General features: G+C 36.2%; 1 protein-coding gene across 4 annotated transcripts; it reads left to right on the plus strand.

Annotated features, from left to right (window-relative positions):
* Positions 1–10: 10 nt before the first annotated feature.
* Positions 11–27,027, plus strand: LOC112572853 (constitutive coactivator of PPAR-gamma-like protein 1 homolog). Of its 4 annotated transcripts, none has more exons than XM_025252770.1 (16): positions 11–773; positions 6,686–6,759; positions 8,862–8,968; positions 9,414–9,526; positions 9,808–9,875; positions 10,325–10,358; positions 11,198–11,346; positions 11,894–12,050; positions 12,239–12,506; positions 13,528–13,636; positions 14,515–14,721; positions 15,172–15,412; positions 18,676–18,772; positions 19,610–19,700; positions 19,838–19,986; positions 20,997–27,027. In XM_025252770.1, exons 1-16 carry the CDS (start codon positions 50–52, stop codon positions 21,214–21,216), a joined length of 2,808 nt encoding a protein of 935 aa, XP_025108555.1. In that variant the 5' UTR covers positions 11–49; the 3' UTR covers positions 21,217–27,027. The 4 variants fall into 4 exon arrangements, with proteins under 4 accessions (XP_025108555.1, XP_025108557.1, XP_025108558.1 ...); XM_025252772.1 differs by having other exon boundaries at positions 21,000–27,027; XM_025252773.1 differs by having other exon boundaries at positions 15,172–15,403.
* The last annotated feature ends 100 nt before the right edge of the window (positions 27,028–27,127 follow it).

Below are 27,127 nucleotides of genomic sequence, written 5' to 3' on the forward strand. Positions count from 1 at the left end.
TGTGCATCGAAGTGATATGGATTTTATGCCTTAGGCATTTAACATCAAGATGGGTATCGCAGATTTTCAAGACTTTCTTGAAACTGAGTGTTCCAGCGCCTGTGTTTCTGTGGACTTGCTAAAAATTTCAAGGGGCTTTGTACAGCCGAAAAGGCGTGGTGGTAGAAATGGCGGAAATGGAAGATTTTGTCTCGTTGTCGATGCAGAAAGTTGTCTAGACAGGCTTTACGGTGGGTTCTTCTCAGACTGGGTGTGCGGAGGACAATGGAATCGCATGACAGCATTTCTCACAAGCTTGATCAGAGCTTGTCACAACGCAAACATGGAGCTGGTGGTATTTTTTAACGGGGCTTTGGAGAAGGAGAAGACGAACGAATGGTACTCCCACCAGATCGCCCAGAAAGACAAAGTGCGTTACGTTCTACGACACATTGCCAACAAGGGCACACCTCCACCGAAAGTGTGGTGGATACCCCCAGTGTTTTTGCACGGAGCTTTACGCATGGCACTAGCTCATTTGGGCGTGACCGTGGCCTGCTCTATGGATGACCATCACCAAGAAGTTATTGGATTTTGCCGGGAGCATAACTTGCAAGGGATCATTGCACAGGAGTCCGTCTACACGATCTTTGACCCTCCGCGCTACTTCTCCTCCAACAATCTTAAGCTGACATACAAGGGGTCTTTGGAAACTAAAGAATATATCATGGACGAAATAGCCAAATGCCTGAACCTCAACCCAAACCGCTTCAGCATCTTCGCAGCACTACTTGGTGAGGCACAGGTTCTCTTTTTAAACAACACACGCGCATCCCTCAGCCTTCCCATTTTGTGCATATCATTACAATACATTAACCTTTGGCATTTAGCAGTTTTAGTTTAATGCTTTGTATTTTTGTGCATGTCGTGTTTTTTTATTTTTTTTGTCCCATTGCCATTTTTGACATTTAAGTTTTCTGGGAGGGATCTAGAAATAAGAAACTCAAATAACAAATATGACATGGTATCAAGTCATTTGGATGCTTGTCAGTGCAAATTATAATATTTAAGAGTATTTTAAAATGGAGATGATGACCTTTTTTAAATTGAAACAAGATTTGTTGGGATTAGTCTTTCATGCAGTGCATCACTGATAATCTTCTATGCTTGTTTGTGTACATTTTTACCCATAAAGATGACAGTTTTATGCAATATTTTTTCCTCTCACCCAGTGTATTGGTGTGTATTAATAGATTTGAAATTACAGTAGATCAAATAATTATGTTTATAAAGAAATGTGACTTAAAAAATATTAATTTTTTTTTTTACACACCAGGGCTTTACCAGATATAATGCCTTTGTAATCATTTTTTTTAAAAATCTCGTGTTAACATTGTTGAAGTTTTCCTTCCATCGTCCAGTGTAAAGGTATTGTGGTTTTATATGTTTAGTTTGTTGCACATCATATTATAAGATAAGATCATGACCAAAACTTGTATGTTTTCAGACATCTGACATCAAGTCATTTGTTTCTAGGCCCTCCTTGGGAAACTCACTCGCATGATTTATACATATTTCTCTATGATGAATAATGATGGGGATCTAATGTCATATTGTCATTTATAATGTTTACAAGAAAACCTTTGAGCCTTTAAGGATGGAATGTTTAAAAACTCTATCAGCTGCTCATTTGAACACAAATTTAGCAGTTTACAATTTTTTTAAGTTTTGCAAGAGTTCAGATGACTTTTCAGCCTGCTGTACATGGTTTGCAAGAGAGGTAGCTATAGGTGTGAAACTCAAACATCAACCAGCAGCTGATACTTCTGATCTTCACTGTTTCTTTGGCATTATGTTCTAGATCTTGTGATACATTGCTGCATCCCTATGAATGTTGTTTGTTATTTTTAGTGTTTTTTTAATTGAACTGCCTTATTGCCTATGGAGGACACAAGTATAATGTTTGTTCTTGAGTGCTTACAAGTTAAATGCCATCAACAATTATTGATTATAAAATAGCAGTAGTTCTGTTTTTAGCTTTAGTTTCTTAGCAGATGAAATGGGGTAATGTCCCTGTAAGGGGAAGTAAACAGCATAAATAGCTGCACACTTCAAGCTTTAGGAAAAATGGACTTATGTAATTACTTATCTGTTGCACATACTTGGCTTACAGCTTTGCTTTTCTTTATTAAGCATGCAAATAATAAAGTCAGAATTGTTGGGCTGCTAATAACTGCTAATTTCCTTTCTTATTCAAAGTGCCTGTTAAAGATTACTTAAAAATACTGTTTCTTTGACAGGTGAGTATAGTAGTGAGGTGAAATATTATTTCACATTTGTAAAATGCACTGTGAAAGAATCCATTAAAAATGTCAGATACAGAGTAAGAAGATATAATTTCATCAACAGTGTGGTATAAAAAGTACTTTAAAATTTATGTCGGTAGAGTTTGTAAGAGAAAGAATGCGCATTTTCATATTTGTTTTGCTAGGTTTTTTTAAAATCTCTAACATCTCCCCCACCACCTTAGCTTCTAATATAAGAGTAGCAGAGCAAGGGTTTTCATCTATTTTTATAGGACAAGGTTTGTGCTTATTAATAAAAAGTATTAAAAGAAGTTAACAGTAAGTGGGCTAATGTTTTTAATACCACTTCAGTATTATCCTTGGTCAGCACAAAGAGTATGACCTGCTTTGTTTGTGATGCTATACAATGTAATCTCTCAATATTAATTATTATTATTTGTACCCAACTTGTCATTTCCATTTTCCCTTTAAATAGGGGTTGAATACTACTAATAAATACTAGTTAATAGTAGATTTTTGTACTTCTTCCACAAGCCAGGAATGTTGGCACGTTATGCCATGTAATACTGCTACTAGTAATAGTATGCATAAATGTAGTTTACAAGGTAACTTATTTAGTTGGCCACTGTTTGGCAATGACATTTGCAAAATTTTCCCAAAGAGTCACAGTTAATTTTTTAAAGTAAAATCTGTAGTTGCAGGTTGCACTTGTTCTAATTAGATTTTTATATTAAGAAAATGTATTTAACATCAGTGGTTAATTACATTTAGTGGAAGGAGTTCAGCATTCATGGAGACATGACTTCTCTGACAAGAATTTTGTATTATTTCTGTTACAAATGACTTAAATAGTACACAGTAGGTCGAGTGATTTGCTGTACTTTAAATGTAATTTCTTTTGTTTTGATACCTTATTTATAATAGCATTTATCATAATATAGGTTGCAGCTATTTTTAGGCTCTGACTAGTTTTTGTTTTGTAAAAGCCTAAACTTGGAAGAAAAATGAAGAGCCTTAGCAAGTGCAACAATTATTTAGGACTGCCAAGTGAGCATTGTGCCTTTGTCGCTGTTATATAATGGGAGATTGGCAAAATCAATAATAAGGTTATTAAGACTTGATATTGACAGTTCTCTTGGGATGGTTCTTTCTTTTTCTGTCAAGCACAGAGCTACCACCTTAATAACAAAGCAAATGTCAAGATCTACCTCAATCAAGGCCTTATTTTTATAACAGCACCTACTCTTTTTTTCAATAAAGGGAATGGCCACAGATTTGCTATAAGGGTTGAAGGCGATTATCTGTGCAGGAAAGATAACTTTTACCTGAGTGTGAAATTTTAATTGAATAGAATAATTTTTAGAATAATCTTTTGGCTTAGAAAGTTATGAAAATTGTGTATTGCTTCTGTTCATGATCAATACACTTTCTGGTTTTCTATGAAATACTTTCCAATGCTAATGACTTATCAAAAAATTGTTCAGTTGACATTTTGTTCCAGCATTTCCTTCTGATGATAATAGTAAAGGTTCATAGCAAACAGTAGTTCGCAAGAGTGGATAGAAGAAAATAATATCATTGAAGACTATTTAAGCAGGATTTAAAAGGGGTATTCAACTCTTAATCACATGTTTACACTTTTAGCACATATACAAAAGCAATTTGCAAAGAATCAGAAATCGTATGTTGCATTTATGATGAGGAATTTTTTATAGACAGTTCAAAAATGGAATAAAGGGTTATGTTTTGTAACCCAGCAACTGTTTCAGATATCAAAACACCATCATTAGTAAACAATAAAATAATTCTAAATAATCCATGAGTAAAGTAACACTTTTTACCACTTTATATCACTTTTTCAGCTGGTATATTTATTTTAAAAAAGGGAAAAATAATATAGTTTACAAGCATTACATTGTTTGGCACCCTTATAACAGCTTATGTAATCACTTAACAGTGAACCACATCTGTTTTTTTTTTACTTTAACTTTTTTGTACATTGCTTTAATAGCTCTTATATAATGTTAAAATTACAAAGCCAGCTAAATAACTTATGTATTGCTATATCTACTTTAGATTTAAAGGGTTAGATTTTATACAAAAATTAATATAGTAGTTTTTGGTTAAAGTGGGCTTTTAGGGTTAAAGAAAGTTGGTCTTACCAGGGTATTATGCCATGTGTAAAAATATCCTCCAATCTTGTCTTTAACAAAGTTAGGCTTTTCTTCGCCTGCTTGTCAAGATTTTGGAAGTAGAGCCAAGAAAATCCTTGAATCTACTATGCAAAATCTTAAAGCTTAAAATAATAATTGGTGTTATGGTAAACTGTGAAGTTCTGGGGACTGAACAATACTGTAGTATATTGTGAAGCAGCTCATCTTTTTGCCCTTAAAAGTTCTTAGGTGTAGATGAGTACTTCTATTGATTTGGTCTATGGGGAACTGCACAGGTGCTGATTATTGTGAATTCAGTCATTAGATGAATTAGCTATTGGTTAAAACTTGAATGAACGATAGATTGTCCCTTAAAGAATATAAAATATTTCATGATTTAGATGGTAGGGGTAAAGAGAACTGGATTTCAGATTTCTAAAGTGAAATTATTTTGGATTTTGTTTTATTTAGATGAACCAAGATGTTGATAAAATCAATAATTTTACTAAGAAATGCAGTTGGTAAGATTAGAAATCATTAACAATGGTGACAGATGTTTCTTTTATTGTGCATATGATATTTTCCATGGTGTTAAAACATTTAACAATCAACTGAGAGTTTCATTTGCAGCATACTATGGCAAAATTTAGAATGGGTGTTTCAAATATTGCTGTTCATTATTTTCATGAACAACGTATCGTACAGGATTTAATTTGACCTTTATGTATATCGGTTGAAGAAGATGAAGTTCATTTTGCATTATGCTGTAAAGCTTACCTGCATCTTAGAGTTAGATATATTGGAACTTTCACACTTTGCCAATAGTATACTGTTAGCATCAACAAATGAAAGTGTTGTAAAAAATTTGTCATGTTTATTGTATACATTTAAAATTAAATGTTGGTATTGATGGTTTCAGTATTTGGTTAAGTATGTATGATAACTATACTTTTTATGTCTCTGTTTAGTTATTGTAGTTCCGTTAATTTTCATTGTTACTTTTATTTTGGCTACCTTCCCTTTTGTAGGGCATTGGCCCTGGAATAAATTGATCAATCTTCTCGTGAGATAATTGTGATGTTGAGGCCAGGAGTTTCCTTATATTGAGCTCTCTTTCTAAAGTACAAAGTCTGCTATTTAAAGAAAGAAATCCTGAAATCAGTCACATCTGAGGATGAAATAACCTGTACTTAGCAAAGAATCACCAGAGAGTAAAAGAAGGGAAATGTAGCTCATTAAGGTATCTGCTAAATTTAAAAGCCTTGGAAAGTCATGTAATTTATTATTGCATTAATGAATTGTTTTGTTTTGGAGGATTACTGTAAAATTGCTAGATTTAGCTCATTTAGTTAAGATTTTGTTTTTCAACATTTGTCATCCACCAACTTTTTTATATCAGCATGTCTCAGTATTGTACTGAGATAACTGAAAGCAGGACCTAGTCTGTTGTATGGGTCTTCTAATTACTCTTCTGATTGCTTGTGGTTATTTACTGGGTGAATACCCCTCTTGAGATATATATGCCTTCAAACATCGCCATTCACAGAAAGAGGTCAAATTTGTGAGGACACAATATAATGGTTCCCAGTTTTATCATTTACTGAAGCCTTCACAGCACTAGCGTAACCATGCACTATCCTGACATATTTGTTGTTCACCTCTTTCTCTGCATGACGATGTATTTGTAAGTGCCTGTCTTGAAAATGGGAGATATTTACCAGGACTATTTTCCTAATAGCATCTTGTGCAGAGCTGTACCCCACCATTAGAAAAAAACTTTGTGCCCTATTATTCCCTTAACAATCTTTATTAGTGTAACTCCTTCTGTTTTTACATTTACACACATTTTAACAGAAATGATTTTTATTTGAAGTTTCTGTCATGCTTACATTTTTAGAGAAACAGTATTAGTCTAGATTTAAAAAAAAAGGCAGTGATTTAGGCTTATAAATATTTTACAAGAAGAATACTTTCAATCTTTAATTTGACTATATAGATAGAGTTATGTACCATCAGTATAGATCTTTGTGTGAAGTATATTTTCTGTTAGAGTATCAGTCTGCACTGTCTATACATTTATTATTATAGGAAAGAAAATATGCAAGTTAAGGATGCCCGTTGCCAGATGTTTATAGTCACAAACCTGGCATGCTTTTTTTTTTTTTTTTTTTTTTTTTAACAGAAATTTAAAAAGGTATAAAAGGCTAGAGAAAAGGCTTTGTTGTCTACTGCATTATATATTTGCAGGGAACCACATCCTCACCGATGAAGACTTGCAAGATTTCCGAAGCCAATTTCCAAGTCAAGATACAAAACAAAAGGTATGTGTAGGTTACAAACAACCTGATTGAATGCACACAATTTATTTTTTGAGTTGGGTTTGTTTTCATTAAAGAAGAAATACTACTGCATGCAAGACAACTGCAAGCTTGTACATTATTTTGTATTTTACAGACCTTAGTAACTGCATATTTACATTATCATGTGTTTTATGGAACTTAGTAACTGCATAATCCCTGCATGCATGTAGATGTCCATACATGTGAAAAGACCTAAACAAAAATATAATGTGTAAGGAGTGCTTTGATATTAGGGGATCTGAGAACATCGAGAAAAATTTGATGAAGAAAAAAATATTATTAATTGTTAATCTAGCAAACATGCATGGTTCAGAAAATTCTGGTTTTTAAAAAAAATTAACAACATTATCTTCCTGCATGAAGTCTCATCTTTTACCTCTGGCTACGTATTTGCATTTTTAACAGAGCAGACTTTTCCCTTTCTGCAGTAATATTTTTTGGAAGTACTTGCTACAGCTAAATCTCCATTAAGGTTTTTTGGAGTGCTTTGTTTAAGATATTAATCAAAGACTATGAAAAGAACTTGACAGAAAGGCACTTCTCACTGTACTTTAACCCTGTTGAAATATCTAGAGGGTAGTGAGAATGTGAAGACTGCTTGGTTCACACAAAAGGTCAGCTCTTACTGTTGACTGCACTGCTAGCATTGTGTTCTTTGTGAGGGGAATGGGATTATATAGTTAGGGCCCAATAGTCTGGCATTAAGCCATCATGTTGCCTTGAACACAGAGCTGATGAACTAAAGACATTTGCACTTCTCCCTGTTGTCCCGTCTTAGATGATCTCCCAGCAGAGATTAGTGGTTGAGGAAATGCCTGATTCAAAATTTTTTGGTCATAATATTTGAAAATATTCTTTTTAAAATTTGAGTTTTTATTGAATATAAAACAAAACCTATTTTCAGCATTTGCCTATACCCATAGTTTTGTTCTCTGTCCAAGAAGAAGTTTTTTGTTATAAAAAGGATAACCTTTATCGCCTTGTGGAGAGGGTACCATATGCCATTCCAACAAAAAGTTCCAAATTTAGATGCTTCTTTGAGGATATATTAGTACATTATAGTATATGCATAGTGGGAGACATTAGGAGTCATTGTCTTATAATGGCTGTCAGTGTACGGTGAACCAAAGGTCAACTCAGCTTAGCTTCCTTCAAACTTCATTCCCCCACCACCTGCCTCAACACACAGCTAATCATTTGCTATGTTCAGCATTGTAGGAGGCTGTTGTTCAGCAGACTTAATTTCATTTGAAAATAAATTATACAAATGTTTAAAATCTTCTGATTTTATAATTATTTTGTTGCTGACTTATATAGGGGGAAAAAATTAGATGCATGTACTTTGTTGCAGTTACGCCCTGTATAAAAATTTTTAAAAAAAGCATTTCCTTGTGCTGTAGTAGGATCAAAAAGGCAGTGTTCCGATCAGTATAGAATCTGTTTAGAGCAGATTGATGCAAGACTTGCTTTCAGTTCCTTGCTCTAAATAATGAAGATTGCAAGCTTTCTGTGGCTTACCACTTGGAAGAGACCTTCCTTTATTTCCTTTTTATACTTGGTTGTGCATTTTGCTACTGTTCAGAGGTCATGTCTTTGCTTCTTTTGCTATAAATTTTGTAGATTAATTTTGAAGGCAGTTTAATTACCACATAATTTATCATCAAACCTAACCCTAACACTGAACCGATAAACTTATTTTGGTATTTGCAAATCATGCACTGTATATCAAAAAGTAAATAGAGGTCTTCTTCGGTATCTTTTGTAATTTGAGTTTGATTGTGTGTTGGTTCTTCATTGGTGGTTTGATCATTGTAATTGGTGTGAGAAAATTCTCTTAGGTGTTTCTGGTGTTGTGCTTATAAATTTATCATGGTAAAGTGAGTTGCATTAACATTATTGAGTGATTGTAAATTTCATTTCCAAATAATTGCTGAATAAAAGATGCAGACATATGGAAGAGTATGGGCTGATCCACAATCACCTGTTTTATTTTCATTTTCTCTGTGAAAAATCATTAAGTAAAATGAGTGTAGTGAACTTGACTATAACATTTTGGTTTGCAGCGTGGCAATGGAAAACTGGATTCCAACACGATTAAAACTACCTGTGATTTTGTGCGCAACCTGCAGGCTGTAGACAATCTAGACCAAGTTGGCGAGCTGGTCTTCAGGTCGGTCAAGACAAGAAATGTTGATCAAACCTGAATAGGATTTTTTTTTTAAAGCATGTTTGACAAGACAAAACAAATGATGGAAGAGAACAGAGATAAACTGTCTTCTCCTTAACCTTGTTTAGATTTATATTTTGGGTGGATATTATTCATTTGCTCAAGCAAGTCCTCCCTAAGGGAGGATGGTGAGAAATGAAAATGGAGCCATTTTTTCTAGCAACAAATACTAGTATACTTCAGACTGGCATACATTCTTCTGCCCATATCAACATTGCTTGTCATAGGAGTAGTGTGCATTCCATCCAGAAACTAGTATCCTATTTGCAGATATTCTTAGGTAAGAGCGTTCTAGTATCATTTGTAATTTAATTTGTAATTGTAAATTGTAATTGAAATTGAGTTTCTTAGCACCATGCCTACATGCTGATTCACATCCAATCTACAGTAGAACCACTCGAGGCAACAAGGCAGAACTTACTAATAAGTTCAAGCAGTGTGTACAGTACTACCTCAATGGTACAGAGGGAGGGTTCCTGAAGTACCGCCCACGTTTTAAAGGTGAATTAGGACACTGCATTTAAATACAATTCAATCCTCTTACATGCATACTGGTCTTAAGCAAGCTACTCAGCCAAGTATTGTCATGTTTGAATTTAGTTTGAGATACCTAGCTTCAGAATAATTATGCTGAGACTGCACAGAATAGTCATGAATTTACATATTTTTGATCCCCAAATTTTTGATCCCCAAACTTTTGATAATTGCATCATTAAAGCAGTTACAAAGCCTTAAATAGTTCCATTTGGCAAGTGTTTGTAAAGATGTTACTTGGTTTGCAGTACCTGGTGTGAGTAGACATGGTTCCACATATTCATCTCCAGGTTTTCAGAATGGGCAGCGTCAGCAGGTTAGGCTTGTATCTTTTCATTGCATTTAGCAATATTGCTACTTGGATGATGTTGATCATCTTTTGTCAAGATCAATTGCGTATACTTAGAATTTAATAACTAAAATATGATTCTGATTTTATTACATGAGAAATTATTTGATCAAGTTTGAGTGCATTGCGGAGGGTAACTATGGCCCTTAACTATGTTTGAAACTTTCAAAGTAACATTATACTGATCATCCATTTGATTGAAAAATGGGAAGATAAGACCTGTTGTATTCTAGAGTTTGTTGTCAGGTAATAGACCTGAAAGTTACCTAACCTATTTCTGACAGATTTTGTGTGATGCCATGTTTTATTGTCATGACCTTTTTCCTTTTTTGCTCTCTAAATGTAACTATTTTGAAACAAAATTTTGTGCATGTAACATTTATGTTAAATTTTTCCTTTCTTTTACTGTCTTACAGGAGAACTTTGGTGCTGGCGACAGTGGAAACCAAGGTGCTTTATATATGTTTAAGTCATGACTAATGTTTCTTATCCATGGAGAAAAAAGTCCCAGCCCCACTCTACACCTGTTATAGGGCAAAATTTTCCAGGAAAAACAAAAACAACAGGGAGGGATTTGGCAGGGTCTTTCTGGCGCCATTATTTATTTACTCATTCATTTACCTTGTTTATTAATAGCTTGATGATAATATAATTATGGCAGTCCTTTTTTGTACTCTTATTCATGTTTTCTTGTCAATGTGATTACTTTTTTATTTTCAAAACCATTTTTTTTCCCAGATTTTTGTTCAGTATTTATGCATTAACAACTTGGGGTTATTTTTTAAACTGGGTCCATTAGTCTTTGTAATCACACACTTTTGCATTTAGCATGAGTTTTGTTTTATTTTAACTGGCACAACACAGTTATTCATCCTCTTTATATAAGGGTCTTACTTAAAACAAAGTTAGTAGCAGCATTTAGATGCTGTTTGTCATCTTAAATTTGACTGAACAGGTTATACAAATAGCATGTTTGTTGACATACTGATTATAGCTGTCCTTTTGGTACCATGGTGTTGGTAGCTTTCTTCTATGCTGCCTTTGGCATGTATGTGATATGATAGCAAGTCTGAAGTTCCATCTTGAAAACTACCATTCATAAAACCTTACATGATAGTAATTATTAATCCATACTTTATAAAATGGTTAGGTGCTGTTTTGCACATCACATTGGAAACTAGAAAACCTGTGGTAAATCAAGAAACTTTAAGATAACTTATGTGGTTTTTTTTCTCCAAATGATCAAAACTAGGAATCACATCTTCAGAGCATTTAATTTATACTTTAAGCAGGTGATGGGCCTCAAGGACGGGCCCCTGGTGCTTTTCCTAGTGGGGAGTTCTCTTTGCCAACGGTGACCACAGAGATCATCCGTATTGCCAGTGAACGCCATCAGAAGGGACTGATGCACCCAATGATTTATCAGCTGCTTACACAGGTAAACCAAGAATGGCGTTTAGGTTTCAGTGGATATCTACAATCCCTATGAAGCTACTCTGTAGAAGAAAGAAAACATGTAGTCATGGTTTTAAAATCCTGTCTAGAGAAAGGAAAGGAAACATGTAGTCATGGTTTTAAAATCCTGTCTAGAGAAAGGAAAGGAAACACCTAGTCATTGTTTTTTAAATCCTATCTAGAGGAGGGAGAATGTTTAATGTATTTCTGTTAAAATCATCTTTCAGAATATTGTAATTGAAATTCCAGGGTAATGTTTTTCTGCTGAACTGGCATTTGACATTGTTCCTGTTGACATTTGTGTGTGAATTTTTGAAAAGGCCTTCACACAGCATAGATTAGCTGTCAGTTGTAATTGTATTTATCTTAAGACATTTAATTACTTTGTTTGAAACTTTCTTTTTATACATTTCCTGTCTGCTCATTGTCATTTCCTAGATAGATAGGAGGGGGTAGTATTCTCTTTTTTGGGTTGATATTATCTCACATGTACATATTTATCATATTAATAACATTTACATTGGTGCTAGGGGGAGGTCAAGCTAGATGTTATCCTGGAAGATGAAACAAACCGTGAGCTGCCATCTTACATAGATCTGTACAGGCCCATACGCCAAACCATCTATTCAGTCCTCTTCAACCTGAACAAGTTAAAGATTATCCACGAAAACACACATAAGGAGAAAGGTCAGTGCTGAATAGAGCAGATGAAGATGAAAATTGAAGAAATAATTACTTTTTAAAAGAAAGTCATTGCTAACTCTCCTATCCACCCTGTTTATTGTTTAGATTATTTTATGTATTTTTTCTTTTGGGTGGAGGGGGTAGGGTATTTCTCATCACATTAAAAGGAAACATCGCTGATTGTGGTATAGGAGAGGCTCCACCACCTAAATCTTTTGAGGTGAATGTCAAGGAGTGGATTGTGCGGCGCAGCACTCAGCGTCCTACTTTTGAGGTGACTATCGCCAAGCCTGTGGAATGGAAGACTCCCAGCATTGAGCGCATGTGGCTGGGAAAGAATGCCGAGGACAAAAACAGGAGGCTGAGGGCTTTCTTGACCATCATGCACAGTGACACGCCTCTGATTCTCAACACACAGTATGTGCCTCAGCATCTTCTGGTGATGTGCTGTGTACTGAGGTAAATTTTTAGCTTGTTTTCACAATTCTTGATGTATTGATTTCATTTCTGCCAGATATGATGTTTGTTGATGATGGCTTGTTCTTTATTTGAATTTGCTATAATTAGTGGGTGTCTCCCCCAGATGACTGTTGTCAGGGTTCCCAGGTCCTTGCAAGGTCCTTTTAAGTCCTTTTATATTGAATTTTTGCCGAAAGGCCTTTTAAGTCCTTTTATTTGCCATGCGGTCCTTTCAAATTCTCACACAGGTCCTTACATTTTCTCTGTGACCCTTTTAAGTCCGTTTATCGATAAAATATTACCACAAATTTATTTCCGGAGTCGACTTTGGCGCAAAATACCGACGATTTTTCGCCGCATGTTTGGTCTACACATCTGTACAACACTAGTTCCCTTCCGTATTCACAAAAAACACTCTTTTTTCAAAAGGTCTTTAGAAACTTACTCTTTCTTGAACCTTGATCTTCTAGCACTACTGTGCATAGCTCTATTTCTCTCTCTCTCTTCCCGTTAGAGTGTGTGTGCGAGAGAGAGACACGTGAACTGACTTTTGTATTACACCAAAGAATGGCTTTCAGGTTTTGCAATTATTATTACTTAGATTTCTAGAAAACTTGGAACATTAACGGTGTATGTTATCAGCGCGCTAAGGAGACTTTTTAAATTATCTAATCTAAATATGGCAGACAGGCATCAAAATTAACTCTTTGATTATTTATTACTAGAAATACATGTATTTGAGAACATAGAGAAGACCACAGATTCATAAATAATACATCTTTCCGACCACACAAGAGAAAAACTTAAGCATTGATGACTGTCACTTAGGTCCTTACGAATGCATGAAAGGTCCTTTTTTGGCACCATCCCTGATCCCTGGGAACCCTACAACAATAAAATTGCTCATCTTCATAATTAAGATAAACATTTACGCTAATTACAAAAGATATTGCTCCTGTATAAGCTTTCTTTGGCTACTGAGCTTTTTGTTGTCATAGAGAATGCTTTCATTTGAATGCAGGTACATTGTGCAATTTGGACGAGTGCTGCAGAGGCAGGAACTGGATGCCTTTTTGGCTATGGCAATCTCCCCACTTCTGCATGATGTACAGACTATGCAGGATCTCAAGGTTGGTTTTAAGATATCTGCAGACCTAAAACAGGTAGTATTGGGTAACTCACTAACTGGCCAGTGCTGTTGTGCAAGATTCAAGATACTTTTCCTTTCATCACTCTAGAGTAGCATTATATGCAACAACAACAAAAAATAGCAAAAATTAAAGATCTCAACCTAGGTGGTGATGGGCATGTGTTTAACATGCAAACTACTTGAAATGCCAAATACTTTGTCCTCTACTTGTATATTTGCTTTACATATGTATGCACAGCCACACTCCATCCCAATGCTTAATTCAGTTTTTCTAATCAGATTTCTTGTTGTGGTTGTGAGTCATTTGTTTAGTTTAAGATGCTGTTTGAATAAGGGTGTGGGATTTAAAAAAATACCCATAAATTATAGTGAGAATTTGGGTACTGCAATAAATGAAAAAATATTTACAGAAAGTATGCATCTTTTGGAAAAATTCACTAAGTCCAAGAAAGCTCAATGTGCATTGGCAAAAAAGCCAAGAGAACGCAGTAATTAAAAAATTACATCGTAACTTACTATCAGAAGGGGGGACAAAAATAAATTTATTTCTAGCCATGCTCGTGGTGGAACAGTTGTCTCCCCTGTTGGTGGTGAACTAATGAAAACTGAACAGGTAGAGGTTATTAGAAGGTGGATCAAAGAATGCCGTTCTACTATCCTGCCTTCAGGAGAGGGTGAAAAGTTTACAATGAACCCATGGAAGTTTTACTGCATGGTAATCACAACTGCCTCAGCAGGTTATAACTCAAAGCTGTCTGTCCATTGCATGGGTTAACAGTTTGTGGAAAAACATGTTTTTTTGGTATCCATAGCCAGTTGGCCTCTTTAATGCACAGCTTTTTGTTTGTGTCCCTTTAGCTCCCAAATATTATGCCTCGAGGAGTTCAGCTTGCTTCGCTGTTTATGGCTGGTGTGGAAATTGCTTTGGCTGCCAATGATGTGTGTGGTGCACCAGTGCCAGCACCGATGTGCTGTCCCTGGCTTTTCTTTGATGGCAAACTCTTCCACTTCAAGCTGCTGAAGGCAAACAACAACACACCCCTCATTGATATGTGTGATGGGCAGGTGAGTCATTATTTCATGGTCTTTACAATGCTGTGAAACAAGTCTTTGGCCACTAACAAATGTGTTGCTCTACTGATTTCCAGTAGAGTGATTTGATAATGGCAGGGAGAGTTATTAGAGATGGTAAATAGATTTTGATGAGACTGAAGATTTAAAAAAGCAACCCTGAAATTGTTCTTAAGGCTGCAAAAATGGAGTTTTTTCCCCCAATCCACGTTCTTTGTCTTGAATATAAATAGAAAAAGAGGGGGGGAACAAATCTCATGATTTTTCTGCTAATGCTATGTATTGTAGTGAATATACAGGGCAATGGTTAAAATAGAGAAGAGGAAATGTGGAGAAACTGAAGTAATAGGCTTTGTCAAAGTTAAAACTTACTGTGAAATTACATGCCCCCTTCACATGCTTAAGCTTCCTAGACTCAAAGACAATTTTTTTTTTTTTCTTCAGGTAGAGCAAGTGCTGCATGTTGAGAGACTTCGTCAAGCCATTCTGGAGAACATCCATGTGGACTTTGCTAAGCCACTCCTTCCTTCTGCCCTCTATCCTCCATATCCACCCTATGGGCCAGGTCCAGGACCTTATGGGCCAGGACCCATTCCCCGGGGAAGAGGCGGGCCCTTGGGGGCCATGATGGGGCCACCTGGTCCCAAGTCCCCTGGGCGGGGGCGAGGGATTCTAGGTAATGCCGGTAATAACCTTTTCTGCTACTAATGAACTGTCAGGCTTGGTGATCACTCATGTGCAAGTCAACCTGGCTGAGAAGGTTGTCGGGGTGCTTAACCATTTCTGGTTATTTGAGAGTTTATTGGAAATGAGGGAATAGGGAAGCCATTTTTTGTTATAGGGAAGCCATTTTAAACACAAACCTAAATACTGGAGCTTTTAAATTTTAAGGCTTCTTTCTTGCTTTTCTTAAAATCAGCCATTAAATTAAAAAAAAAAAGGGATGCAAGCTGTACCTGATGAGACAGATTGGAAGTACATGGGAAATCAAAGTCTGGCTCTATTGTTGTTGCTTTGCTTGCTGTGGTTTGTGTTATTTTTTTGTACTGGGTGAGTTGGTGTGTATTTGACCTTCTTTTATAATTTTTTCTTTTGATTTATGTAATTTCAGCTGTACAACACCACCATCAGGACTAGGCAGCAGTAGATTATATGCATAAATCTCATCATAGGCATTGGGCTTTTATTGTGCCTTTGCAGATTGATGTTTAGGTCCCTAGAAAAAGTAATTTAAGCTGCCGGTTTTTGTTGGCTTTGTAGTTTGCTGAAATACAAGTAAATTTTTGTTTTGTTTTTTAAGTTTAGTAAATTTCATTTTCATATTTCCAAAGTTGGTCTCTTCTACTTCTTCCCTGATAACCTACCGTTACATGTACACTTTGAACTCATTGTACACTTGGTAAACATCTGTGCAGTTTTTTTTTTTGGTTTGGTTTTTAATTTGTTGCTTGGTACATCCAAAATATATTTGATTATGGGTTTCAGTACTTATGGAATTTTTTTAAAAATTCTCTTTTATTTGAGATACATCTAAAATAAACATTTACTGAAATATGACAAAAATCATAAACTGTCCCATTGTGTCTGTAAGTTTAAAACTGCTATGGTGGTTATCATATCATTGTAAGCGCAACATTTAGAAATGATAATTTTTAGTGGTTAGCTTTCATATTTTATAGTAGTTTGACATATCAGGATCAAGCAAGTCGGAGATTAGGGAGAAACGCTGTGTTAAATTCATGGCTTATGCATAAGAAAGAACAGGAAAGAGTATTTAAAGCTGGTTCACCTGCTATTTGCCTGCTTAATGTTATACTCATTAGTAAATGTAAGAATGTGACCACATCCAAACACATGGAATCTTTTATTTTATTGTAATCTTTCATGCAATATTCAAATAATCAAAAGATAGCTCTTTGAATAGTATAATGCGACCTCTACTCGTATACTTTGACTAACCAATAAAACCTTGTGTATTCTTAAAGAAGCATTTAATTCCCAAATAAAGTTTTTGAATTTATACATTAAATTCTGGTAGCCTTCTAACCCAGGAAGTAACAAAGTAACATTTCTCCAATATTTATCATGCTGAATTATTTTAAGGGCTAGTGAGGAGGCAGCTCTTGTTTCTAGTGTAAGATGCTATTTCTCCAGATCTGAGTGAATGGTCCAAGTCTGTTCTTGAGATACATACCTAGAAATGTCACCATGCACTAAAAGAGTTCTACAGCATAGATGGGTTATTAGTGTATGTGGATATGTTTATAATATACATAAACGTGTCATAAAATAGGAGGTCTGGGATCCTAGGTTAATGAAGGGCATCTGTGTAAAAATGTGTCATGATTCTGGTATTCTGTGCATGGTGATACCATTTCTCCAATTGACTATGGCCTTCACAACAGTCAGTTTTGATGTCTGTTGCTGATTTCTTTTTGTGGATGGTGATAGCTTGAGAATGAAAAGTGGGTATTCATCCATACTTGGAGAAATAATATCTTGCACTAAGGTTTACTCAGTCATTAGAAACAAAATTTGCATCCTACTAGTCCTTTAAGGAGTAAGGTGACTACTGTAACTGTCAAAGTGCTGGTTGGCATCAGTCGAATCTCTTCTAGGCCTATCCATCTCATTATTTGTGCCTGTCACATATTTCTCACTTATCCAACCCCTTGCTTTCACCTTTCTGCTGTTATTTAAATTTTTTTCAGCTTATTCACATTTTAGTCATGACCTTGACCTTTGACCAAGTGCAGCGCCTCTCGTGCTGACATGAATGAAGCAAAGGCCAGACTTGCTCCTGGCCAAATGGCATTGGGTGACACCATTTATTGTAAACCCTAGCTTTTTGCACCTGGTGGAGAGCTGACGCAAGAGAAACCTTAAGGAGGATTGTGTTTGAATTTATTAGGACTAAACTGCACCAGATGTCACATTTACATTTTGTTTGCTTATGATCTTAACATTTAAAAATAAGGAACTAATCTTTATAAAAGAATGTTGAATTGGGGATGTGATCTAAGAAGTGCATATTTTTGAAGCAAGGGAAAGTGTTTATATTCCCCTCTTGCAACTTATAATTGAAAGAGGCAGCAAGAGGTTTCCTGATTTTTTGTAAATTTTTCATTACTAGCTTAAATGCAGTCATGTACCGCACATATCACACTGGTTCCATAAGATTGTAATGTAAGTAAAATATTTTATCGCCTAATGACATTATCATTGTAATGTAGCACAACATTAGGGGATTGTGATGGTGGAAGCAAACCTACTCTGCTGCCAGTCATAGATCAGTGTAGCACATACAATTACGTTCAGTACACAACACTTGATAATGATAATAAGAGTGGTAGTTTAGATACACTCGTTGATGATTGAGTAATGATGAAATCACCTTACAACATGTTTTACAGAATGGATCTCCGTTAAGCAATGCATGACTGTACCTTGCAAGGTGTTAAGATATTAGTACTTACTGCTCATTGCTTTAAGCTTAAAATTAATTTAATGGCTTCATTTAAAACATTAAGATTTTTTGGCATGCAGGGGAGTTTTTTAAACATGAAATGTTCATATAAAAACAATGTCATGCTGTTGTGCAATTTATTATTAACAGTTTCACATCTTAAATCTAATTTTATAAAATTGTTTAGATGTTAAAGCAAACACCCCTTTCCACATCTATCAACAGATTGAAAAAAATGAGTATTGCTAATGAAAAATTATTGTAACATAATGATACTAAGCGACAGGTAGGCATCAGCAGTGACTTATTTTAACTACAGATTATTTTCCTGTGGCAAATAAGACCAATGTGGTTTTTTTTTTTAATTTATGGACTTTTTGTCTTGTACTATTGGAACATTATAAAATAGCCTATTCATGCAGTGTTTTCTTTGTATATGTTGAACATGACCTAAATGCTCATCTCAAAAATTGCATTGTCAGGTCGCAGTCCAGTTGACACTCGTGGTGGGCAACTAGAGATTGCAGGTGTGGTAGTGGGAAGCTGGAGGGGCCGTGAGGGTCCATCGCCACACGTCAGGTATGGAACAAATATGACAAAGTGAATAGGTATTTATGAAACACAGATTGGGGAGACTACACATTCAGCCACGTGATGACGTTTTTTTTTTAAATATGCAGCAGATGTTCTCTGTGCAGTCCTGTTTTTGCAGTAGAGTTAAGAACACTATCAAGATATAAATCAGCAGACATAATTTTAATTGATTTTTGCCTCGCTGCAGTTAGCCATATATTTGGCGCTATATTTGCTTTCATACCTTAACCATGTAAATTTTTTGTGAAATTCTTGTTCCAATTACATTGAAATGTTCATACAACAATGAACTACCTTAATACTGAAGGAGTGGTTTCCTGTATTTATGCAACTCAAATAAATTTGTAAATAATATAAGACTGTTAAAAGGTCATTATTGAGCTTAGCAAACTGAAAATGCACCTCTTTCATGAACATTACTCCTAACACCCTTTGCCATAATGCTAGTCTTTTTTTACACTCTTCCTTTTGCAATATCATATTACTGTCAGATCTTGTTCTTGTTATTTAGTTCCTCTTTGTTTTTTCTGTATTTGATTTTGTTTTCCTGTCCCTTGTATGGTGTCCATGTTTCGTTCTTGCTCTTAAGCACTAAGAGCATACTCCTCACACTGTGAGTATGTGCTTTTGACAAATTTTGCATTTATTATTACTATTTTAAGACTTTTGTTGACTCACTTTTTATGCTTTAAGTAGTTACTAGCATATTGTTTAATCCCAGGTGGGTTTTTACCAATTTTCATGCTTGCATACTTATGTACTTCACTTTCAGATGCATGTTCTTAGTCTATAATGTTATAGTATTTTCTGTTCTCTTCACAGGGGAATGCCAGGAAGTCAAGCTTTCTTGCCTACTCGACCAATCCGTGGTCGTCCTCCAACATATGTCCCTGGCAGAGGGGGATATGGACCTGTAAGTTTGCAATGGGAATTACTTTTGTACGTCACTAACAGGTTGTATTGTTGCCACTTATCAAGTCTGAACAGTCCATTTGTGATAAATCTCCTTTAAGATCGTGTTTATTGAAAGTATCTTTATTATTCTTTCAGCCACCTGTTCGTGGTCTTTATGCTCCACGTGGTGGGCGAGGGTTGAAGCCCATAAGGCGTCCTGTGCGTCTGACTGTCAGACCAGGCAGAGGAAGGGGGGCAAAGACTGTGTCCAAGGGAAGGGGCGTAACCATTGACTCTTCAGCCACGTGAGACTAATTAAATAATCTCTGTAGTTAGATGAAAATTCTCACTTTGCTTATACAATGGAACTTTGATTATCTGGTCTTCAAGTAACCATACATTCATTTATCTGCAACTGCACCCATCCCCTACCCCAAAAAAAAAAAAATGCTCTGCAGTGCCATTATTAATTGAGACCTTTAGCAAAAGAAGAGAAAAGAGTTACATGTACAGGCAAAAAAATTTCAGTAGGCAGGAATGTACATGAATATTGTAACTTGGGATTTTTTTATTTTTTTTTTAAGATGGTGGGTTTTTGAGAATTTATAAACAAAAGGTAGAGTTAAAGACTGGTGACTGGTTTTAAATCCATCAAGTGATAACTACTCAGATGTCACCTGACCATGAAAAGCCACAAGGTGTAATTGATGAAGAGCATTTTCCCCCCTCCAGCTATAAATTCCAATGGCTGCCATGCATTCATAAATTTTGGCTTCTGTCTTTAGCTCCAGTGTCTTTCTTGGAAAAGATTGTATTTCATATTATGTCTCTAGCATTGCTGAAACCACATTGGCAACTGCTCACACATTCATTGCGATCCATAGACAGTCGTTCAGTCAGAGGTGGGTGACACACACATCAGTGAGCAAGACTGAAGATAGGCAACACAATGAGAGTAGCATTTCTGATTATCTGGATGATGGATGCTGGTCATTAGACTGGATAATCAAGGTTCCACAGTGTGTGTGCACTTGTTAATTGTACTTTGTGTTGGTAGGAATTAGAGTATACGAACTTGTATTCCAAAATCAGGTGTATATTTGTGAATCTCTTCAGTTCATTTCCTGTGCCCTTTCTGTGTAATAACAATTTATCTTTATTTACAGTTACTAGCACCATTTCTTTGAGTGGCTCAGAATTCACACGCAAGCATGATTTAGGGATAAGCATATTAAATTTTGTTTTAATTAAGTATGTGAGTGTAAGCATTGCGCTTTATGTCTTTATCACTGGATTTTAATTTCTTTGCCTCCAGCAGCAGTCAGACCAAGGTTAGTGGGAGTAAGGAGAAAGAAACTGTGAACAAAGGAGAGCAGCCAGAAGTGTTTGATGATGCTGAGGAGGAAGAAGAGGAGGAAGAGGATGGTGACTATGCTGAAGAAGAAGAGGAGGAAGAGGAGGCCAGTGCTCAGCAATTTGGTTCAGGCGATGTGGATGGTTTCCGAGACCCTAACAGTCTGGAAATCAATGCCTGAATGTGACACATCAGCCTCTTACATCATGGACAAGAAATATTTTCTTTTCAGATCTATGTTGTACCTCTCATAAACATGGAATATTGAGAGATACCAACATTCATCTGAGGAGGAGATTTTTCAGTCTGAACACAGCATCTACTTCCAGTCAGAACATCCGAGCATTTGCTGACTCGGTTGCTTGTTCACTTACATGCAAGCACACATGCACATGCACACACACACACCGAGAAGAACATACTATGAGGTTAAACATCTCTACATTTGAGTAAACAAATCAATGCACGTTTGAAGACAAAAGACAGCACAGTTGATAAATTAAGTGCACATGCCATGCATGTGGGCTGTCCCTTGACGATGACTTTCACAGTGTTGTCTTGCCCTGTTGGGCTCACATGGGCATTATGGATAACCTGAAACTCATTGGGCCTGTCTTTCATTGAAGCCTTGCTTGTCAAGAATAACCTTTCGTTTCTAGTCATCACAATAGTTTTAAAAGAAAACAAAGAATGGGGAGGTGAATAGATGCTCTGTTGGTAAGAAAAGATGATAGCAGAAAAAGATGAATAAATAAAAAATTAACCCAGAAGAATTATTGATGAGTTTTTGAATATGATATTGTTGCATTGGGCTTAGTGGTTTTACTTACAAGCAGTAAAGGTTGTTCTAATTACAGTCAGAAAGGAAAGATTAAGAAACGAACATATGACAAGGGATGGGAACTGGAGCAAAGATATATGGTGTTGGAGCACAAGCTCAGTCCATGTTATTCTTGGCAAGCAAGGGTAGAGAAGTCTTTTCTCTTTTGGTCGTGGGTCCGGCTGTCACCTCTTTTCATTGACCTGTTACTCATTCTGGACCCACGAGCTGAGAGACTCATCTGCCTCTCATTTCTCACAGGCTCTGCAACAGTGTGTTGCCCTTCTGGAACAAACATATTTTTTGGAAAAAAAAGCCCAGAGGCACTTTCTGAAGATTCCATACGTGCTCATTTTCATAACAGCTGCAGCAGCATCCAAAAGGATTAAAAGTGCTGAAGGTGTTGGACAGGCTGATGTTAAGCTTTGTTGTCTGCCTTGTAAAAGCTGTCAGGCCACACCAAGCCATCACCATGCTTGGCTGTCAGGCCTTTATGTATCCTGATGTTTAATTAACAATCGTGTGATGGGACATTGCCCCACCGGGCTGTCGCTTGTTTGACTTAAGCTGTCAGTATTAAAAGTTGAACAATTATTCCTGTTTGTTTGTGGCCAGCATCTTAAGATTGAACTTGAAGCACAAAACTTGTTGTCATTTTTTTTTTTTTTTTTTTTTTTTGCATCTGAACTGTTGTAAGCCCTGCACGAGATTGGCTCTTTTAAATGGGCAGCAAGGGGGCCCACAGGATGTGCATTGACTTACAAATTTTACAAGGTTAACGACTGCTGCAGTTGATATGACTTAACCACGACCATGGGTTTTCCTGATGCTATACCATCCTTGTTCGTTGATGCTCAGCAACTGCCTGCGGAGTGTCACCGTGCGCTCAGGTTATGTGAGCTGTCGGAGTGGACAGGCTGTTCAAAGGGGTGTTTTTACCCTTTTTATGCATTTATTTTTGTTTACCCCCTTCCAGACAGCGCATTGAGTGTATTTTCATTTCCAGAAAAAGCCATGCAGTAAAGAAAGAACTTAGTCTCTCTCTACTTTTTTTTTGATTTTTTTTTTTTTGGTTAATATTCTGGAAATAAAAATACACTACCAAACAGAAGTGTTCCTTGTGCTAACAATGTTCACCTTGGCCATGGCAGCTAGTTCACGTCTTGGCTGACAGCCAGGAAATGGTATCACTATTCAGCAATGCATGGGTGAGGTGGATGTTGATGGCACATGGAAGAGAAGATGGCGGAAGAGGAAGGGAGGGAGGAAAGCCAAAGTGTGGACAACGTTTTTGTTTCCGCGCAATTCACTGGCTCTGAACTTGGAAAACAAGCAACTGTGTGTACGTATGGCCAATGTTGATTTATTTTTGAGTGACTTTTACACGGAAGAAATGTATTATTTTTGTACATTTCATATTTGTTTTTATGACCTTGGCAAACATGTTAATGTGCGAACCAGAAGGATCAGGAAAGAGCTTTTTAAAGCAGCAAAAGATGGGCATGATCACTCTGATCTCAGAAGACATCAAATGGCTTGTGAAAACTCGAGTTGTGGGTTGGTCTTTGTCAGGGAGTACACTATATAAAACAGATGTGCGGGACCTTGGCATGCTTACTTCTTCTGGAGTATGAGCAGGCAGGTTGTAGATTAAAAGGACTCATTTGCCTTGCCACCACATAATGGCTACCTTCTCATCACAGACCATACAGATTAATTAGGTACAGACCATGCACCTTCTGCTGTGTGTGCATGTCGGAGATCACTTAAATTTAACACTAAAGGTGCAAAGGTGGGTGGCTGCTACAGTGCTATAAAAGGATGAGGGTTTTAAAAAAAAAAAAGAAATAATGGGCCAACAGTGATGGAACAGAATTAGTGTGATGAATTTTGCAGAAGAAAGCAATTGCTGACGTCGGGGTTGTCTGCCGTTGATGCTTGATTTGAATGACTAGAACTTTTTATTTTCTTCAGTATCTGAACATTCACTTGCCCTGTGTGGGGCTGGGTAGGGGGCAAGAGACACAGTTCTGCTTTGTTTTCTAATAACGAGACAAACGAATTCAGGAACAGGTTTTTTTGAGAGCTGCTTGATGCAGAAGGGACTTTCTAGCAAAGTTTCCTGAGGCAGAGAAAGCTTCATACAGTGTAGCTCAGCACAGATTCCTACACAGGACACAACTTGCGGAAGGGCGTAGTTAATAACGCCTAGTCTTTTTACAAATTGTACAAACATTACTCCTTTTTTTTTTTTTTGTGAAACAAGATGGTTCTTGTGACAGGATCTTCTTCACTTTAAAATGCACTGAATTAACAAGGATACTTGGAACTTTTCTTGTTCTTGGACCAAAATGCTGTTTTAGGTTGGCCTGATCCAAACAGCCAAGGAGATTTAACGAAAAGTTAATGAAAGTAATGCAGAATGGGGGAAATATATCCTTGCAAAACAGGCCAAGCATTGAGACAATAAATGGAGTCCACTCAAGGACTACACTCCTCGAAACAGGTCTGGATATTTGCTTTTTAAAAAAAAAAAAATTCTTATAATGCATAGACCTTACTGACGGTGGTGTCCAGTAAAAATGTCTTTGAAACTGTGCACCACTTGGGGAAATCTTGAGTGCATTGCAACAGTCTTACTGTATAAAATAAAGTGGATATTTTGGAGAGCTTTTCAGTAATGTTATTGATTTGAATATCCTATTGCATTTGTCTGTTAGATTGGACTTTGCTCCTACTTAGGTTTGACACTGCTCCATTTCTTCCCAGTGGAAACAGTTAAGGAAACTGATGAGGGAAATGGATTTTGAGATCATTAAATAAAGTGGGTGAGGTAGCCTGTGTGCTACTCAGTTCACACCCAGGAGTGCATGAAATCTAGTTACCTTTCATGATTACAATGCTGTATTTCAATATCTGATAGGATTGTTGTAAGGGAGACTTTTAAACAATCTGTGTATGAAGAACTAATGCTTATAGTTGGTGGTTAAAAAAAAAAGTCTTGCACTGTATCACATAGTCTTGTCTTGATGAAACCTTCCTGTATGCTGGTGTTTGTGTTTATTTGTAACAGTTTTTTAAAAATTAGATTTTCTTGTAAAAGCAACATTTTCATTCAGAGGATGCAACTTCCTAAAGGTGAGCCTTTGCTTTGCTGTATTGTGTAACTTGGGAAAAAAACCGAAGCTTTTGTTTGTTATTTTAGAAACATTGAAAGCACATTTTGTAGTATGAAATAAATGTGCTGGGTCAAATTGACTTGTTCCGATAAATTGTTCTAAACAAAAAAAATAAATGTACTGACCTATTATTTGTGGCCCAAAGCTGCTTAATACTGTTAAGAGATGGTACCCTCTGTTTATATATTACATGATGATTAACAGATATAGGAAATACACAAATAATAGCCCATTTACTGTATCTTCATTTATTAACAAACATGTTTGTCCATGTTTTCTGTAAATGAGATAAAACTTGATGTTTTAGAATTGAACAGTTTTAATTTCCACCATTCAACAAGGTGGAGGCTACTCAGTTTGAGAAAAATAATATTGTAAAAGGAAAATATTTTACTCCACTTTGTGAGACTAACCCTTTCCCCATGTAGTGCACTTGTGTTCACATCTAGTTGTGTTAAAACTTGTTCACTTTTAGAATTACTCCACAAAGGCATCAAATGATTTCTGTAATGGTGCCATAGACAAGACTAGACAAAATGTTATACAACAGGCCTTTGACAGTGTAGCTCTTCATAGAAGACAAAGCATGCTGACTGATCCTCGCAAGAAGATATTGTAATTTTTTTTAAATGGTTTTGTAAACTATGTTCTTTGTTTGCAATACATTTTACAACCCCAACAAAGAAAAATGTTTTTAAGATTTAATGAAGTTTAACCTGATGGTTTCTGCCCCATCACCAATAGTTCTGACAACTTGTTGAAATATTTTAAAGCCATAGTCATGTAAAATAGAAGGATTTATTCATCTGTGCTGATCAGTTCTCAAAAAATGGCCATGATGCTAGAATAATGGTGAGGCCGACACCTCAAACAGCTGTTCTTGATTTAGCACAGGGATTTTCCTAAGTGCTTTTATCTATTTGCAACAGATTGATGAACATTAATGGTCAGTTAAAAGGCAATGAAATAGAGTATTTTGCTAATGAAAATGCCACCTAGGTTCATCAAGCTTTTGTCAAGGTAGTGGAGAAGCTGACGTATTACGTAAAACTTTCTGTAACAGTTTCTTGAGATATGGTGGCTTGGCTCAGCAGGCCTCTGTGGCTGATCAAGAACATGTTTTTGGTGCTTATGTTCATCACTTTAGCTAAATGACCCACCTGTGGGTATAATATAGATTTAGTTTATATTTTGAGTACTTTTGTAAGATTAGAACAGAGACATTTAAAGGAGGGGAGGAGCCTTTTGTTCTTTTGTCAGCTTTTTATTTTTTTTACATAGTTAAGAATTAGACATGAAAATGTTGAAGTGTAAAGGGAATGCAAATTTTTGTCTTAGGACAAGGACATATTGTATTTTTTCTTATGTGTAACATTTCATTGCGTGCATAGGTGGTTGCATTTTTGCGCTAATTCTTTTCCCCTCCTTAATAAAAATGTTAGCTTTGCATGTGTTATATAAAAAGAAATATTCTCTAGCATGTAAGTTACCGTTTTCGAGTTTTTGAATGCTGTCCAACATGTATCTTTCTTGTAGCTAGAGCACTTTATGCATATTTCACAAAGTAGGGGGCATTGTGTGTGTATTTTTTTCCCATGACACCCTTTCCAAAACATGGTCGTTTGGCCCAGCAATGCAAAAAAAAAAAAAACAACACATTGATATATATATATTTGAAGTCAAGAACATGGAGAAAAATTTCAGTTGCACCCAGAGATTAACAAAGCCTGTCTTCAACAATATTGATTTTACTGTCATTTTGAGCCATAAATTGAGTACAAGACTTTTGGGAAAAAAAATCTCATGCCCCACACTTATGCTACTAAATGCAATACTGCAGTTTCTGTAAAAGGGTTGGGTGTAATCAGTAACTTCTGTGGTTTTGTCAATATTACGATGAACAGTCTGCATCAAGATCAGAGGAGATCACGATCGGGGTGCAGTCTTTTGCGAATGGTTTGTCTGTTATTGAATAAATGTTGTTTTGTGGTGATGATGATGTCTTTCTTCTTTTCATGGTCTGACCTGTGATGTGCGGGGCAAATGTTCACACATCCAACACAGTGTGCACATGTGTACAGCATAAAAATTCT

Source organism: Pomacea canaliculata, linkage group LG9, assembly GCF_003073045.1.
Source record: "Pomacea canaliculata isolate SZHN2017 linkage group LG9, ASM307304v1, whole genome shotgun sequence".
Taxonomy (NCBI): domain Eukaryota; kingdom Metazoa; phylum Mollusca; class Gastropoda; order Architaenioglossa; family Ampullariidae; genus Pomacea; species Pomacea canaliculata.

Bases quoted from the DNA above. Each gene is read 5' to 3' on its own strand.
- LOC112572853 (XM_025252770.1), top strand. From the start codon at position 50: ATGGGTATCGCAGATTTTCAAGACTTTCTTGAAACTGAGTGTTCCAGC. The intron at 8,969-9,413 runs GTCGGTCAAGAC...TCCAATCTACAG, and splicing joins GTTGGCGAGCTGGTCTTCAG to TAGAACCACTCGAGGCAACA. The intron at 15,413-18,675 runs GTAATAACCTTT...TTGCATTGTCAG, and splicing joins AGGGATTCTAGGTAATGCCG to GTCGCAGTCCAGTTGACACT.